This window comes from Anabrus simplex, chromosome 8 (genome assembly GCF_040414725.1).
Source record: "Anabrus simplex isolate iqAnaSimp1 chromosome 8, ASM4041472v1, whole genome shotgun sequence".
Taxonomy (NCBI): domain Eukaryota; kingdom Metazoa; phylum Arthropoda; class Insecta; order Orthoptera; family Tettigoniidae; genus Anabrus; species Anabrus simplex.
Window position 1 is genome coordinate 195647150 of NC_090272.1, and position 18760 is coordinate 195665909.

Genomic DNA, 18760 nt, shown 5'->3' on the forward strand with positions numbered 1-18760 from the left:
TAAAAGTATGACATGTTATAGAAATCCAAGCTCTAATGATTACAATATCATATCATGTAAAACTGTGAGTTTCCTTCCTTTTTTAATATTTGTAACGTCTATATAGCTTCTGTTGTAATCAAAACATCGAGTTAACTGTTCTCTTAAGTAAGTGAAAATATTTTTGTATAATAAATGTTTATTGTTCTGCAGTGTGCGACTGTGAATTTTTCTATTCAACCGGGAACTGTGCCGAGGGAACAGGGCAGTGTGAGTGTCGTCCTGAGTTTACTGCCCCGAACTGTGACTCCTGCAGTTTTGGCTACTTCGGCTATCCAGAGTGCCGGCCGTGCGAATGCCACATGAACGGAACCCGAGACTTCATATGCGAGGCGCAAGGAGGCCAATGTCCCTGCAAATATAACTATGCTGGCACTTTCTGCAATGAATGTGGAGAGGGCTACTACCACTTCCCAAACTGCACAGGTAAAGTATGAAAGATGAGTCAATTTGTATTTGAGAATAAGACTGATGAAAACCAGCACAGGTCTTAGATTACATTCATAGAACCAGGTTTTTAGGAATGCTCCAAATAATTGAGAATACCTCATAGAGAATCATTATTGTCATTGTTCCCCATGTCCAATTTGATCTGGGATTGGGTTGTGGATCATTGATCTCCATCTCTGCCTGTTTTTCCACCATTTTTTATCAAAAAGTCTTGAAAGTTTGCCACTCCTTCCTTAGATCTTGTTCAGTTTATTCACTCCTTTGTTTCCTGGGTCTGTCTCCAGGTCTTTTCCCTATAACCTCCAGTTCAAGTATCAACTTCTGGATCCTCGTACCTCACTCATTAAAAAAAAAAAAAACAACACCAAAATGTTTTAAAAATATATGTGTACCTTTCCTTTTTGGTTTTTGTTCCTTTTTATGGCTGAGGACGTCTCTTAAAGATATGAAACATATCCCATTAACTTTGATATTCTGAAGGGAATAAATAGTATTGTAAAGATGGAATTCCCTCGTACCATGTAATGTTGCATTATGAATATCTGATGTTACGTAAATGGGCATGGCTTTCGTGATGCTTGTTTTTTGCTGCTAACTTACAGCAGAGGGAGCAGTTGTAGTATCTTTCTTCAGATCAGCCATTATCAATTCAAGATACTTTTTAGAGTATGTGGTAAAGTTTACCGAATTTGATTTTGACATGAAATGTCTCTAGTTTTCTGGGACAAGAGGTTGAATTTAAAAAAAAAAAAAGCCTCAACTTAATATCTTTAACAGTTAAGGAATTAGAGATTTTTTCCACTTTTCTGGTAGGGTTTGCCAAGCTTTTGATTCCAATATAAATGGTCCATTATTGGACATTATAAATTTTCCAGCTAACTCATTCCTGGTTGCCAGCGTTTTTCCCCAGTGTGCTAAGTTGGGCTCATCAGTTGGTAAATAGCACACCCACCAAGGCGCATAGCTAGTGCATACCATAGAGGCCACTGCGTAGGCTATTTGGAGCCACCGGCAGTGCCAATGCACTATGAGAGGATTTGCCTCATCAAAAATTGATGCCTGCCTGGCCATCAAATGATATAGATGTTGATTCCCTATGGGAATGCACATGTTATTTTATAAGCCCCAGTGGAAAAGGTTTTTATATTTGTTCTCTCATGTTTTTCACTCCTTTTAATACTTTCCTTTCATTCCCTATGGGAATCAACATCTATATCAAGCTTTTGATTGACATAAAAGCAGTTAAAATTGGCTTCATAGAACTCTAGAAATAAGTGTTAATGAATGCAGAATAATATTTTAAAGCTGAATTTTAAGGAACTGCTTGAAAATCAGTTTGGTTTAGATCAGAAATGTGGAGTATTCCATTTAGTTTAGTGGATGAATAAGAACTGTAAGATTATATTTGTATGTGCTTGGTTCATAGTATTTTGTCTCTTAAATGTTGTACATTATTCATATGAGTGATTTTATTTACTGGTTGTGTTTTCAGCTTGCAACTGCAACCCTCAGGGATCAACATCTGATGTGTGTGACGTAGAGACTGGCCAGTGTTCTTGTCAGAACAACTATGGAGGAAGAACTTGCGATGAGTGTCAAGATGGCTACGCTATGTACCCATATTGTGACTGTATGTATAAAAGTAGTCCTAAAATTAATAATAGTCCTAAAATTAATAATAATCCTACAATTAATAAAGTAGAATATGGAAAAAAAATGTACTGCCTGATGGTCATGATTGTTAGGTCATGGTCTGACACCGTGGTTAGCTGGTTCTTGTCCTGTTGGTGGGAAAAGAATTTCATCATCAGAATTTTGGCTGGCAGTGTGATGTAAAATTCCAAATCACTAGATTGCCATCTGGCTCCTTGGCTAAATGGTTAGCGTGCTGTCCTTTGGCCCCAGGAGTCCCGGGTTTGATTCCCGTCAGGGTCGGGAATTTTAACCTTAATGGGTTAATTTCGCTGGCATGGGGGCTGGGTGTAAGTGTTGTCTTCATCATCATTTCAACCTCATCACAACACGCAGGACACCTAGGGGTGTCAAATCAAAAGACCTGCATCTGGCGAGCTGAACTTGGCCTCGGACACTCCTGGCACTAAAAGCCATACGCCATTTCATTTTTTACCAGATTGCCTATCAAAAGCTTGGGTTCAATTTCAAACCTCTCCTCAGTGCTCATTATGAAGTGATGTCATATGATGCTGTTGATGGTGATTTGTCTGTCAGATGGCGACTTGTCCTCTTGTTTCAAAACTATGAAGTATATTTCTATCACACCTGCATTTGAATATATTCAGAGGTGGTGGACTCTCTTTCTCAAGCTTCTTCAGCCTATAGATACAGTCGCTTTGAAGAGAAAAGTCTGTGACATGGAAGAATATAACAGAAAGCTACTTATTCATAAAAACAGTGTTGTCAAATTCTATGCTGAAGAAAATGACTTGTTTGATGAGTTGGCATGTAAGAAAAAATAATACAGTGAAACCTCATTAGTGCGTTCCTCATTAACATGTTCGTAAATTCAAAGTCGTGATTATCATCATATTAAATATATACAAAAATACCTCACTTATCGCGTCAAAAATTTCACTATTACCGATTAGTACAATCAGTTTTCCTAGCCCTGAAAATGTTATTTGTCATCCCTTGTGAAAGAAACATAATTTCCAACTCGGGTAAGAGCCGTTGCCACAGTTGCGTGACTACGGGAAAAGGCCTCGAATTCCTGAACTTAACAGGATAAGTTGCACCTTCTGGGAGCAAGCCATTACCCTCAGGAATGTTCAGTTTTGCTTGCTGATTAGCAGCAAGATTGTTGAATAACACAGTGAGCCTATTTGCGCTTGTATTTTGCATTTCATTCAGAAGTTAGAAATTTATTGTGTGTTGAGTGGGACAGTGAAGTGTAGCGAATATTTGCTGTGTGATACGGCAGCCTGTTTCTGGATTAGGAACGTAATTGTGTGAAATTGACTACCGTGGTGCATATTTGTCTTGTGATAGTCTAGTTATGGATGCGGAAAAAGGTGTGAAATTCCTTACTAATGAAGACAAAATTAAAATCTGTCAGAAAGAGGACTGGCATCCTCATCTTGAAGTGCGCAGAGGTTGCAAATGTTGAAATCGCACATTCAACCTTTGACTCGACCATTGAAGTTGGTCAAAGTTTGTTTGAAATGGTGGCCAGTCATTCCTGCCAGTCGCACATGACTGAATGTAACCTCCAATTCAAAGAGTGTGACCAGAAAATAATGTTTAATAATCCACTGCTACAAAATAAAAGGCTTCTACTAACATTTGTTTTAGAAAGAGTGTGATCTGCAATAATAATTCAATATTTTTATTGGCCTCCATGCACATGTTTTCATATTTGTTGTTTGGTGTTTTTCACAACTTTCAGTGCATTTGTGCACAGTGGAAAAGATTTTCATATTTGTTCTCTCATGTTTTTCATACCTTTTAATACTTTCTTTTCATCTTTAGAAATGGTAGATATAGTTTACACTGTACCCGCAGAAACACAACGTAAAATGCCCTCATGCTGGAAAAAATCATATCTAGTATTTCCATATCCCTCTTGGTTAGTTTTTATTAGTATATTCAGTAGAACGTTTTCTCGCTTAACACGTTCTTTTTTGTTGTCCCCTGCAGAAACATCTTAACAAGGTTTTACTGTATTTTCCAAGGCGATACTCTAAGTGAAAGCCAAAAGTACATAGTACTCTACGGAATAAAATGACGCTCAACAATATTGTGAATAATACAAGTCAGAATCTGTAAAATGTAATGACCTATGTGTAATACAGATGGTGATTTCATACGCTGACTGAGCCTTTTATGATATTCACTATGATGTTCTCTAAATGAGGATGATGAATACCCAACACCTTCACGAGAATGCATGTGTGCTTGGTTACATTGCCTCTACAACCAAACAACAAGAGGTTTGAAGTGTGGAGATATTTATGAGATGGAAGTTTCAGTGACAAATGGTGTGAAATATTTGCTTGTTTGAAGAAAGCATGATATAAGTACTATGAAACTGAAATGCCTTGTAATAACTTTGTTTGACACTGTCAGAATCCAACGCAGCCACTGAATGTGTTTTTTTCTTTAATAAATACATCGTGGAGAGACGAGAAAAGTGGACATTCATGTATCTTTAATCGTGCGGTTATTCTGATTTATTTCAAAACATTTTAAAATCTTTTTAAATGGGGCACTCTTTTTAAAATCCAATGAGAGCTTTAACACATTATACATTCGACGTTGAGAAAGCTCGCTAGTGGATATAGCGAGGAAACCTTACCAAAGATGATCGATCGTATGCAATATAATGGCTGGGTGCATAATATATCGCTAATGGAAAAATTCGCGCACGCTTAATTGCTCGTAATAACGGATGCACCAGTGATAGCGCTCTCGCTGTAACTGAAGGACAATACACAGTTTAATATAGGAATTTTGAAGGGACAGAAAGATGCTGAAAATGGGACGATTAATGAGTCAGCGAGTTGTTCCCAATTTAAAATGTTGTTTCATCATGTTTCCTTAACCCTTTCACTCCAGTCGACTGCATTAGCAGTCATGCTGGAGCCGTGCCTCATAGCCGGTCGACTGCTGTGGAAGTTCAGCTTTGGAGGTCTCTCATAGCTCTCTTGGGAGTCTATAGTTACGCCTATGTTCACCAGATGACAGGAGTAACCAGTTCGAAGCTGAAAGCAATATGTCCTGAATGCTACTCACTTCGTGCCTAGTTGCTTCCCCCTGCTGACGTGCTTGTGCTTCTTGACTTGGCTTTCAATTATTTTGAAATAGCTGCCTCTGTGGATCAGTGGTAGAGTGTCGGCCTCCGGATCCCAAGATAGTGGGTTCAAACCCGGCAGAGGTGGTCGGATTTTTGAAGGGCTGAAAAAAGTCCATTTGACACTCCATGTCGTACGATGTTGGCATGTAAAAGATCTCTGGTAAGACATTTGGTGTTTACCCAACAAAATTAAATCTCAGCCATAGACGCCCAAGAGAGTTTCAGTTTACTCGGTCTGCCATCTGGTGGGCCTAGAGTAAAACGGAACGTCGAAATTGACGAGCAGACAGCCAGATGGCGTCAAATTGAAATGTCTGCACACGGTAGCTGAGGCCATACGATTATTATTATATTATATTTTGAAATTGTGAAAGTCCTGATGATGGAGGAAATATATACTGTGGAGGAAGCTTTTGCCCTCACTTTGAAGAAGTTGACAATGATAGTGATTTGTCATCTGATTCTAGTGACGGAATGGCTTCAATCACACCTATTACTTTGGTTACCGCTTCGTTGTCTAAAGGGTTGCTCTACTTCCATGACTCGACTGAAAATGAAGATAGTGAGGATGAAGATCAGGTGCCTGAATCACCGAGCAGAAAACTAAATTGGTAAAAGTAGAACCTGAATGAGGAGAAACAAGTTTGATGCGGCTAGTGGACAATGTTAAGTTTCTTTCAGCTGTTATTAACATGAGTATCATAACTCTTCTGTGCGAGGAGGATGAAAAGTGATAAAAATGTAGCCATAAGCATTTCACCAAATATACATTACAAATGAAATAAAATACTTTTAAACTCTGCCTGTCACAAACCAGCTGCGGAGTGGAGAGGCGAGCAAGGCAAGTATCCCATACAGTGAGCTTGCATTCAGAGGGTCACGCCACCATACTCCCTACGCCGGAGTGAAAGGGTCAAGATTTCTAATTTATCTGACAAAGAAAGTGCTTTTGTTTAACACTCATTTTTATCACACACTCTTAAATACACTAAAGACAATATGAAACTGGTAAGCAAGATTTTCCAGAACTAGATTATGAGTGTAAGAGAGAAGGGATAACAAAACAGTGGTCACAGTACTGTTCTGTACAAGGGTGTCGATTAATGTGACCAATACTTTGCAAAGCCAATAAGTTTGGTTGGAATACATAGATTAATGACTTTAGTGAGAACAAGTAATGAATATTTAAGTTTTCTTCCAGACTTTGCTAAAAATGTAAACTCGTGTCCTCATTCCGAGGTGGTGCAGCTCCTTTCTGGCACACCCTCAATGGAGGTGGGCTGCACGTACCATTTTAACCATATACCAGCTCTCCTGCCATTCTTAAATTTCTGGCAGTATTGGGAATCAAACCCGGGCCCACGAGGATGGCAGCTAATAGTGTTAACCGTTACGCTATGGAGGTGGACCCAGCCTTTGCTGATAGTTAATTGAAAACCTACTATGAATGAATTATAATAGGTAGGGTTCGAGTGCAATATATGGAGTAAATTATAAAGGCTTTATATGATGTGAGATATGTAGGGACCTGAGAAAATAACATATTATTTGGGATAGTGCATTAAGTGAGCATGTGTCATCGGAGTTTCACTATCATTATTTTATTTGATATCAAGAGAGCTGAGCTCCAAGGGATTTTTCCTCCTGATCGGATTGTTCATTATATTGCGTGTGGCCTCTGATGAGGCCTGGTGCAGGTCTTTCGACTTTGTGTAGGTGACCTGCGCGTCTGAGTATGGGGCCCTACCTATGATGGATTCTAATGATGAAGACGGCACATGCACTCAGCCCCCGAGCCATTGGAATTAACCAGAAGGTTAAAATCCCTGACTTGGCCCGAAATCGAACCCAGGACCCCCTGCACCAAAGGCCAGCAAGCTAACTAATTAGGCGTAGAGCCAGACTGATTGTTCATTGGACTCTTCATACTGTTTCACAATTTATCATCACAGTTCCTTGATAATTTGCTTTTGAAATTATTGCAACAGAATGATTCTTAATATTTAGGGCTATACTACTTCCCTTGCTGGCTACTGCCACCTTATCAATCAGCTATTGTATCAGTAGGTCTTCAAGATTTAGCTTTATGCCATCTTCTCTAAGAAGGTTGGCAATCATCACAACAATCCAGTCCTTAGATCTAGCAGTGCTGAATAGTTCACTAAGACTACGATAAACTGCATTCTAAGGTTGTCTAGTCAAAAATATCATCTACCATGACTCCTTTTCCTTGCAGTAGACAATATCGCTTTTCTCCCATTATAAAGCCCACGTTCTGTAGCTTACGTATTTTAATGATGTTAAGCATCTCTTTGCATTTCCCAGTCCTTTGCATTATCTCAAGGTTTGTGACTCTGTCCAACCAGCTTACTTGAAGAATCTTTTGGTAAGTTCACATCTTGAATAACTCCAATTGGTTGACTGTACCTTGTTTGAGTGTCCAGGCTTCCATACCATTAAAAAGTACCAAGAACATGTTGCATCACAGCAGTTTATTTCTTAAAGCCAAACTCAGGTCTCTTCTGCTTAAGATATTGCTCAGTTTATTGAATGTGCTTCTGACTTGCCGCATTCTTACTATAATTTCTTCAGAGCAGTCATTGTTGACAATGACTATAGTTCCTAAATACCTATATTTGTGAACTGTTCATACTATTTTACCATTTACCATCAAATTTCCTTGATAATTTGCTTTTGAAATTACTGCAGCACAGTATTTCTTAATATTTAGGGTCAAATCACTTTCCTGCTAGCTACTACTTTATCAGTCAGCAGTTGTACTGGGAGGTCTTTAAAACATCCAGTGAGTAGATTTGTTTGTCTCCAAAAGTGAAATTGAAGCCCAAGGAACACCACTTCAGCATTGTTTAGGTAATTGTAACAAGTGCTTAACACATTTTAAGACTAGAGCATTAGTTTGCATTTGAAGGATGACGGAAGTGGTGAGATTGGTGTATCAGTGCATGTCGGAACTACTTTGAAATAGACTGAGACCTGATGAAACCTAATTTTAGATTAGGTGTTAAAATTTGATAGGACTCCAATTCACAATTTGATACCCTTCACATGTGTAGATACATAACACACATATGAATGCTTTACTTCATCCTCTAGGCTAGTTTAAATTAACCATAATGTCAGCTCAATTAACTGATTTATCCCCGAATCAGAATGATGATCAGTGGCAGAATTTGTCTGGTTATTTCTCCTGTAGGTTAATTTGGTTATTTATGGAAAGCAATGGAAGATAAAAAATAATTTCCAGACAGACCATAAACACCGCTGAAGGAGTGGAAAATAAATGCTACTGCTGAACAAGACCTTAGCAATAAGAGCTATTTCCACCGGGCGAGTTGGCCGTGCGCGTAGAGGCGCGCGGCTGTGAGCTTGCATCTGGGAGATAGTAGGTTCGAATCCCACTATCGGCAGCCCTGAAGATGGTTTTCTGTGGTTTCCCATTTTCACACCAGGCAAATGCTGGGGTTGTACCTTAATTAAGGCCACGGCCGCTTCCTTCCAATTCCTAGGCCTTTCCTATCCCATTGTCGCTATAAAAGAAAAAAGAGCTATTTCCCATCCTGGTTATGTTTGGCTCAGGAATTGACCAAGTGCTCATTTTTGTTGTAGGTTAAGTGAACCCCTCTCTTGAAGTAGTAGTCATGTTAATATGATTTTTGATATCCATATAGGCAGTCGACAAACAACTTCTCTCAGATGAATGAAGGCTGAGGTAGGGAATCTATTACTGGTAGCAGTATCAACTAATCTAGTATCTTTACTCAGTTTTATTGTGCCATCAAGAATATTTTAACTGGAATATTGATTTTTCTCTCTTTTAGTGATTTTTAGTTACAAGTTTGTTCTTCTTGCTTATTGGAAACATTTTCTCAATCAAGAATACTAGTTGTGTTTTTGAGAATTTCTGTGTGCAGAAAGATAGGAACATTGAAAGGAACACACAATAGGATAAACACAATGACAGGTCAGTGTGGAGAGAAGGAGCAATAGAAAGAAACTACAACAGGACAACGACAATCTCCACATCTTCATATACTGCTGCCTTCAAACAGATTTGGCTCTCTCCCCATCAATTCCTGTTATTCTTCATCCATTTTTTTTCAGTCCCCCTGATGAGCTTGTCTCTATTTCCCAGCCTCATCAGGAGAACAGGCTTCAAAGATCATTGAGGGGCCATCTTAACTCGCTTGACTCGTTTGACTTGACGTTCACGTGAGCATTGATAAGGCCTTCAACTCAAATGATGAAACATATACGCGCCGCGCCGAGTCATATGTACTACTGTATATTTTGACCACCCCTGCAAGGATTTCCCTTTTGTGAACTTCTATGAATAGAACAGGAATGTGGCCTGTTTACAGCTCTCCTTCTAAGAACTTGTACTGTAATTTATTGCCCAATTGTAGCCTCTGAAAACACAAACATTTCATCAGGTGTCAGTCAGGCCCCTAGCCTGGGCATAGTAAAGGCTAGTGACAGCAATTCTATTGCTGGGTTAATTGAAAGTGTTTTAGACAGTAATTCGGAGGACAGTGATGGCGATTATGATAACACTGAAGAAGAGATTTTAAGTGAAAGTGACAATTCATCTGATACAAATGACTGTGAAATTGTACCTAAAAATGTCCTGCGCGTGAAAGCAAACGAGTGACTGTGAAATCGTACCTAAAGTCCCGCGTGCAAAAGCAAAATATAGTGACTTGATGTGGGTTAGTAATAGTGGTAACCAACCAATTATTCATCCCTTTACAGTCTTTCTAGTGGTGTCAGGAGAACTGAGAGACAAATTCTTAGATGATTCTGTACTGGAGTCCTCTGTTTTTGGACCCGTTGTTTTCCCATATTCCACGGGAAACATATATTTACGTTTATTGGAATAAGACAGGAAATAAAGAATAGATGATAACAAGTGGTTTTGACACTAATGAGGATGAAATTAGGGCCTACTTTTCCCTCTGCATTCTGATGTCTCAGGTTTGTAAGCATCCAGTTATATTGGAGCAAAGATATATGAATTGAAACTCTAAAAAGTGTGAAGTGCCTCTACATATACCCAAATGTTTTTGAAATTTATCACACAAAATTTTCGTTCTGACATCATTTTTGGTGAGTACAATTATTTTGAATGGTTCACTGAAAACTCTGCAAAAAAGTTCTGCTTGCTGTTCCATTTATGGCATTTATTTCAGAGCAGTGCACAGTAGATCTGACTGGGTGGCTTACTCGTGCTGAGGGTGGTTTAAATCTGATTCCTAAGTGAGTGCGCGGTACCATTAAACCTGAAGCGATCAGGTTAATAGATCTTTAGTCTTGATGCAGGAGTTGTAGGGTAAGAATAAAGCTGGATAAACACAGGGAAAAGGGAAGAGACATGAGATAAAGATGAAAAAGGTGGTTAAAGACTAGGAACACAGGACAAACATGGAAGGAGAAAAGGATCCCGACAGGATAATTATAAATATTGGAAAGGAACAAACAGGTGTCATATCAAGTCTTATAGGGAGAGGATCATGGAAAAGAATGCATAAGAGGATGAACACAAAGTAAAGTCAGTGTGGGATGAGGGAGCAATAGAAAGAAAAGACTAAAGGAGAATCCCTTCTAAGGTAATTTGTTCTGTGACTTGAAGGTACCTGGAACAATGGAGTCAGTCTATTTTGTTTCCTGAAATCACACCCAGTACCATTATTTTCATAGGATGTTTTACAGTATCCTTTATACATTATTGCAGCAACTGTTCCCCAGGTCCACATTGAACGATTCCATTTATAAGCTCTCATTTTCAGATTGTAACTGTGACGTCCGAGGCACCCTGCCTGGCGTGTGTAACAAGACGACTGGCCAGTGTCTGTGCAAGGAGGGTTATGGAGGAGAACGCTGCGACCAGTGCGTGTCGGGTTACTTTGGCTACCCAGACTGCGTACCCTGCAACTGTAGTGAAGTAGGCAGTTCATCCACGAGCTGCGATGCCTCCGGGAAGTGCTCTTGCCTGCCCAACTTCTCTGCACGTACCTGTGATCAGTGCAGTCCAGGATATTACCAGTACCCTGAGTGCCTTGGTAAGAGAATCTACTTATTTGTTTTGTTATTAAAGGATTGAATAAAATGTCTTACAGTATTTGCTGCATGGTACTGAAAACTATGACTATTGTTGAGAATTTACTTGCATCCAGTACTTCAAGATCCATTTTTTTCTTCTTGAAATCACACCCAATACCAGTATTTTCATAGGATGTTTTACAGTATCCTTTAGATATTATTGTAGCAGTCGTTCCTCAGGCCCTGTGTCCAGTAATTCAGTCTGAGTTTATTAAAAGGGACCAGTTGACTAAACAACTTGATGTGATGTTTAGTTCATCCACTGTCATAAGCTTTCTGTGCAGTGTATTGTACCATAATCTTAATTTTTTTCTTTATAATTTATGGAAATGATCAAACAAGTGACAAATCAAGTCATCAGTGGCTTGATTTCCTTTTTTATTTGCCTAATGTCACCAATAGATATGAATCAGAGTTTTAATAGCATACCTACCTACTGTTTTCCACTGTTTTTTTAATACTAAAATGGCCCCTACCTATTGCTAAGCCTACAAAAAAATCTTGGTGGTGATAACTTGCAACCAATTAGAGTATGTATTACATAATATTTCCACCAATTTTGACTTTCTGATGTGACTTCCCAACAGTTAAAAATGTCTAACTTCTACAATACTTGGCATAACTCAATGAAATCTGGTGATGTATATCATATTAGATGCGAGAGCTCAGGAAAAAAAAATACAGAGATCTAGTAGCACAATTTTAGGTTCTAGATAACTATATTTTTATGTGGTCCTAAACTCTTCACTGGAACTGTATATGATATATTTGTTAAATCACACCTTCACGGACAATTTCACCAGTATTTGATAGTACAATACATATAAATGCATATTCCAGGGGAAAATGCATAATATTTTAAATTGTAATGCAAATTTCCATATTTTTTTCATAAATATGAAATTAAAAAGTTGCTTGTCTCCTTTTGGCCTGATGTACATGATGAATGGTATGCTGTTTGTTTTTACATGTTGTTCACTGTGTGTAGAATGTTATGTGTTTAACACACAGATAAAATGCTCTTCTCAGCTGATGGAAAGAGTGCTGCGATGGATGAAAGTGAGCTCCTTCACCGAGAGCTGATTGCTAAATTATGATGGGTTATGATCACTTTATGTTCCAAAGAGGTGACGAAAGTTATCAGACCAAAGAGAAAACAGCATCTGGACTTGAAAATGGATACTTGGATGACAAAACCTGGTAGCATTGGTTAATTAATTAAAGAACTCTGATTTAAAGATACTTATTCATTCAAAAATCAATTGCAGATGGACAAGAACATTTTAGTGAATAATTGCAGAAAATCTCCCCAAATATTCAAAAGCAAGATGCAAACATGAGACCAGTACAACTGAAGCTTGAGATGATGCGATGATATTTGGCTGCAGGAAACAGCTTTGGGTCTTTCATAGCTCTGTATTGGTTACTGGTTGCTACAATAAGCAGAATTGTACCCAAAGTACGGAATCCTCCATCCCTAGTTGTTTCTTGTGCTAAAAAAAAAACAAAAAAAAGCATGTTGCCTACTCATGCGGTGAAAGAGCATCATCTGTACACTGCCTTCTGTCTCTGGTATTTACTAGAAATTAATAAAAAGAATCTCTGCAATAAATTGGATATAAAATAAAAGTTGCATGTGTCTGTATAACAGTGGAATACCTTGCTATTTGCAAAATAATATTACACACTTTTCTGAAACTTCCATTGAGCAGAGTGGCCATGCATGATAATGGGCTACAGCTTTAGAGCAAAGATCTTTATTCGGGAGAGACGTGGGTTCGAACCTCACTGTTAGCTGTCCTGAGAATGATTTTCTGTGGTTTCTCATTTTTCACTCCCATGCAAATCCTGGGACAGTTCCAAGATGATTGGTGGTGGTGATTATTGTTTTAAGAGAAGTATAACTAGACAACCATCCTCTGCATATCACTAATCAGAGAGAAAAATGTAAAGGATCCGAACTTCAAAAAATTAAGGTATCAACCAAAGAAAGACAAGGGCAACAAAGGGGGTGAAAATGAAGGCCAAAGGAAGACAAGGGCCACGAAGGGTGTGAAAATGAAAGACTCCGTATGGGGTCAAAAAAGAACAAGAGTTGACCAAGGGAGATCAGATAGGATAGATGAAAGTGAGGAGTCTGGGACAAGAAAGTGGAAGCAATGCCAGGACACATCTCAGGGCCCCGTAGTCTCCAAACCACACTCCCAAGTTTAGAGCCCCTGGGGTCCCTTTTAGTTGCCTCTTACAACAGGCAGGGGATACGGTGGGTGTTATTCTAATGCTCCCGCCCACAGGGGGAGGATACAGCCAATTCTTTCCACCTCTATCCAATTTCATTCACAATCATCACAATCATTCATCTTCATTAGCTCCTCAACTGAGGTTGATGATATACACTGGTGTCCAAAAGTTAAGCATAATTTAAGAGTAAGCAGAGCAACAGGAAATAGACCGCAAATTGCACGACATATGCACCTACCAACCTTACGTGTTCGCTCTCTATAGGAAAGGAGTGTTCCCTGCTTTGACTAGCGGTGTAACCGCAAGGTAAACACAGCCAGTGCCTGCGCCCCAAATTCCCTCAGTCGTGTTTGCCCCGTTATAGTGTGCAGAGTGTAGCCTCATGGTAAACGTGACAATATAACGGCGCGACAACGCCATTTGGACCCCGTTTTGCAGGGTAGAATACTCAGCTGCCTGGAAGCAGGTCAGACACAGACCGAAGTCGCCATATCCTTGAACGTGCCACAAAGTGTCATTTCCAGGCTTTGAAGACGATTTCAAGACATAGGAGATGTTAGTCATAGGCCAGTACCAGGTCGACCAAGGGTAACCTCTCCACAGCAGGACCGATATCTGGCCTTAACCGCCCGACGAAATCTGAGTGCACCTGCAAGACAATAGTCAGCGGAGCTTGCAGCCATCTCAGGGGTTGCCGTTTCCCGGCAAACTGTGTACCGGAGGCTCAGATCAACAGGGCTGTTTGCCGACGTCCAGCGGTGTGCGTTCCGCTCACTCCAGCACAGAGACGGGCCCATTTACTGTGGAGCCATCAACATTGAAACTGGACCATGAATGAATGGAGGCATGTGCTCTTCACAGATGAATCCCACTTCAGTTTGCAGAACAATTCCCGTCGCACATTAATCTGGAGAGAACCGGGTAGCCGATACAACCACAGGAACATCGTGGAACGGGACCAGTATGGTAGTGGTGGTATCAGGTTGTGGGGCGGCATCATGTTGAATGGCCGTATGAACCTGCACATCTTCATGGGTGAGGGATGCGGTACTGAGATCACATGTTCAACTCTTCAGAGGTGCGATTGGTCCAGACTTTCTTTTAATGGACGATAATGCCTGACCACACCATGCTGCTCTGGTGGATGAATTTCTGGCTGGGGAAGGCATTCATTGCTTGGACTGGCCAGCGAGGTCTGCGGATCTGAATCCCCATAGAACATGCCTGGGATGCATTGGGGAGGCGAATTGCATCCCATCAGCCTACCCCAAGGACCCTCCAAGACCTTCGCATTGCCCTTTCGGAAGAATGGGATCGACTGCCACAAGAGCTCTTGGACCATCTGATAGAGAGCATGCCGCGTCGTTGCAAAGCATGTGTGGACGTTAGGGGTAACCATACACTCTATTAACAGCATATTTTGTTGTGGAAGACATTGCCAAGTTTGCCATTAATGCTTTCACGGCCCGTACTTATAGACATGATATTGTATAGGCTTTTGGGTTTGTGCCATGTCAAGAAAATAAGGTGAAATTCTTAACGTTTCGCAGAAAACTGTGCTCAGCGTCCTCAGAAGCCTTTCTCGTGGACAGTCAAGAATTCTTCTGAACAGTTGTTTAAGAAGCCTTTCTCATGGACAGTCAAGAATTCTTCTGTAGACGCAGAGGACAGTTTTCTGTGCAACATTAAAAATTTCACCTTATTTTCTTGACACGGCACAAGCCCAAGAGCCTATACAATATCATTGTCAAGATTTGTTAGTTGTTGTTAAAGGTGTACCTTAGCTATCAGAACCTTTCTGATACTGTTGTTTTGGACAAGTTGTGTGACATATGGTGTGTGATTCAGCTTCCGTTTGTTCAGCAATCCATCTGACGTTCGTATCAGACAGTATGGCCCCGTTTAGTGATTATGCTTAACTTTTGGACACTAGTGTAAATTCATCTCACCTCATCCCTGACCCCATATCAAGAAATGAGACTGAGTGGTAGAAAAACAAATCCTCTGAAACTCACCATATTGCTAAAATTGCATTTGATGAGCTTATTTGGATATTAAATACAAATTGGGTGCAAGAGAAAACCTAAAACTATTTGTCAATTTACCTTAAAGCTACCTGGTAAAAAAAACTGAAACAGACGAGGAAGCCATCCAAGAAGAATTATGGCATGTCACTCATTTACTTATAATGTCATGTGACGTAGAAAGGACATTTTCATTGTATAAGGTATTCCTCGTAGACAGGCATAGGAGCTTCACATAGAAAAATCTCAAGGACATTATCCATATGTACTGTAACAGACATGGTTAAGGTAAGATTTCCCTCAAAATAAATCATTTAGTTGGTGTTTGTTCATTTGATTTTACATATTATAGTGCATATATTTTAAATTTTTTGTGTGCACATTATACTATTTCATTGTGCATACAAATCTAGGTGCTAATCATTACTAGGTTGTCTGAAAAATATTTTCCTGTAAATATTCAATTAATTTGTATTTGAGTTTGCATCCGGGAGATAGTGGATTCGAACCACGCTGTCGGCAACTCTGAAGATGGTTTTCCATGGTTTCCCATTTTCACACCAGGCAAATGTAAAGGCCACGGCTGCTTCCTTCCCATTCTTTGGCCTTTCTTATCCCACCATTGCCGTAAGTCCTATCTGTGTTGACGTGACATAAAGCAAACTGTAAAAAGAATTTAAAAATATGTATTTGAATTGCTAGCAATGAGTTAATTTGTTTGTGTTTTTTGTTGGAACTATTTTGAAGTATACTCCAACAATTCATCCATGTATAGGACCTTCAGAGTTGATCCCATTGTATAACTCCAGAAATTCTACCCATAAATTCTGAAAACAGGACATTAAACAGATGAGAAACAAATATAAAACAAATTACCTCTCTGTCTGTGAAACATTAGCCTGCTGGGAGTTGCAGTGTAGTTCCCTCTTTCTGTTTTGTTTATCTGTTGTACTTCTCCATGATAATCACTTCCATCATCAATCACTTATTCTTTGTTATTGATTTCAGCTTGTGGCTGTGATGTTCGAGGTGCAGTTGGTATTTCCTGTGGTGGTGATGGCAAGTGTCAGTGCAAGGATAATTTTGATGGTGCACACTGCGACCGGTGCAAGGAGGGTTTCTACAACTTCCCCACCTGTGAAGGTAAGTTGAATAAAAGATGATTGAGTGTAGAAATATGTTTATAAATGGAGAAGTAGGGGAGAAACCTCTCGGTTACCTTCGAGATTCGTATTGGCGACCTTTAACACACAAACTATGAATTGACAAGTCATCGCCGTGAGACATCTGGCGTGCACTTTATGTACTAGTACTGTTGTTGTTTACACAGCAAAGCCAAGGTGATATTTTTTAAATTCATGCTAGGAACAAGATTCACATCGAGAAATGTTATATAATGTATATGTGACACAGTTGTTGGCTTAATATAATAGAGGTTTAGAAAATTTATATCGATCGATCACACTATTGATTCAATTCAGATTTAATTTCCATTCAGTTGGCAGTATTAGCAAAACCAGGGTAGCTCCTACTTGCTCCTCACCTCCCTAAAACCAAGTATCACTAAAAGTTTTGCGGACTATATATTCTCTCAGGATGGTAATATTACCAAGTTATATTCAATCAAGTTGTAGCAAAGCCAATATAATGAGCTTGCAGTTTTGGTCAACAGTATTTTGTAAGAAGGAAACAAGTTCTTGGATGAAAGTATCTTTTCTTATCTATGTTTTCAGACCAACTTTGTTGTATTTGAGTGAGTTAGAAGCATCAAATATGAAAGTCTATAAGTGTGAGGTTCTTCAGCCTGTTAAAACTAATTCAGGATAAAATAAATTTAGAAAATACCTGAAAGTGGTAGGAACCCTACAAGACGATGGAATGTAAACTTTTGTGGCGAAATTTCAGACAAAGATTAATACAATTAAAAACTTTCGTAGTGTGCAATTAGTCTTGAAGCTTTCTAAATGTGTGTTCTAAGATGTGGAATAAGTATTCGTTGTACCGTAAAATGGGGTAAATTTGGCCACTTTCTCGTATATTTTTAAAATTAAAATGTGAAATATTCCCTCTAATTTTCTGAAAAATATAACATAAGTTCTGCCATGTTTGTTCTTCGTTTTTAAATATGATCATAATTCTAATTGTTATCCAGTAATGAATTATGATTGTCGAAAGAGTGGCCGGAGTTACCCCCTGTTTTGGGGTAACTTCGGCCGCCATAAGAATAACTCAAGAAACTAAGTTTTCTTCGATGTAGTGTTACTTCGGCCATGGTGAATGTTTTATAAAATCCTGCAGAACATGCAGTATCAACAATCACAAACAAATTAAAATGATTTGTGCTGAAACAGATGTATAGTGATAGGAGGAGGAGGAGGAGGAGGAGGAGGAGGAGGAGGAGGAGGAGGAGGAGGAGGAGGAGGAGCTTATCTTATTTTACTCTCCGTGTTGTACATCATCTCACTGTTGTTCTCGTTATAAAACTGAGCTTCTCTAATATGATCTCTGCAAATGGCCTTCTGAAGTGCATTGGTACCTCTGTCTTTTTAGCTTGCCTATACAGAGGACAAATTTATGGACATCCACCAGCCCCATATGGAAAGAGCAATTATGGAAACATACAAGTGCTCTCCTAGAAAATCTCTTCTGCAAACAGCTCATGAGACAGAACTTCAAAAATCTAGCATCCATCACATTTTGAAGCATGTCAAGAGGAAATGTTTCATTCCTATATTAGTACATAATCTCAGTGAGGATGATTGTGACTGGATAATCAAATTTCATGAGTTGTATCCAGCAAAATACGCAGAGAGCAATAGATTTTTGAACAACATTATTTGGAGCAGCGAGGCCACATTTAAGTTAAATGGCTCAGTTAATCATTGCAGTTGTAGCTATTGAGCACCTGCCCATCGTTGTTTGACATTGGAACACAATGTGAACGTATCACGAGTTACAGTGTGGTGTGGTTTGTCAACATTGGGTTTAATTGGATCTTAACTCTGTGACTGCTGCTGCTTACCTGAACGTACTACAAGAATCTGTCATGTGCCATGCATTCAAGAAGATGGAGCACCTC

At 39.3% G+C, this 18760-nt stretch overlaps 1 protein-coding gene across 1 annotated transcript in view; it reads left to right on the forward strand.

Moving 5' to 3' along the window:
• LanA (laminin subunit alpha) overlaps positions 1-18760 on the forward strand; it is a 389558-nt gene that overhangs the window by 116989 nt on the left and 253809 nt on the right. The window contains exons 8-11 of the mRNA XM_067152600.2: positions 193-465; positions 1982-2119; positions 11104-11376; positions 16690-16824. Of these exons, the coding sequence (XP_067008701.2) occupies positions 193-465; positions 1982-2119; positions 11104-11376; positions 16690-16824 (819 nt within the window). The remainder of the gene's footprint in view (positions 1-192; positions 466-1981; positions 2120-11103; positions 11377-16689; positions 16825-18760) is intronic.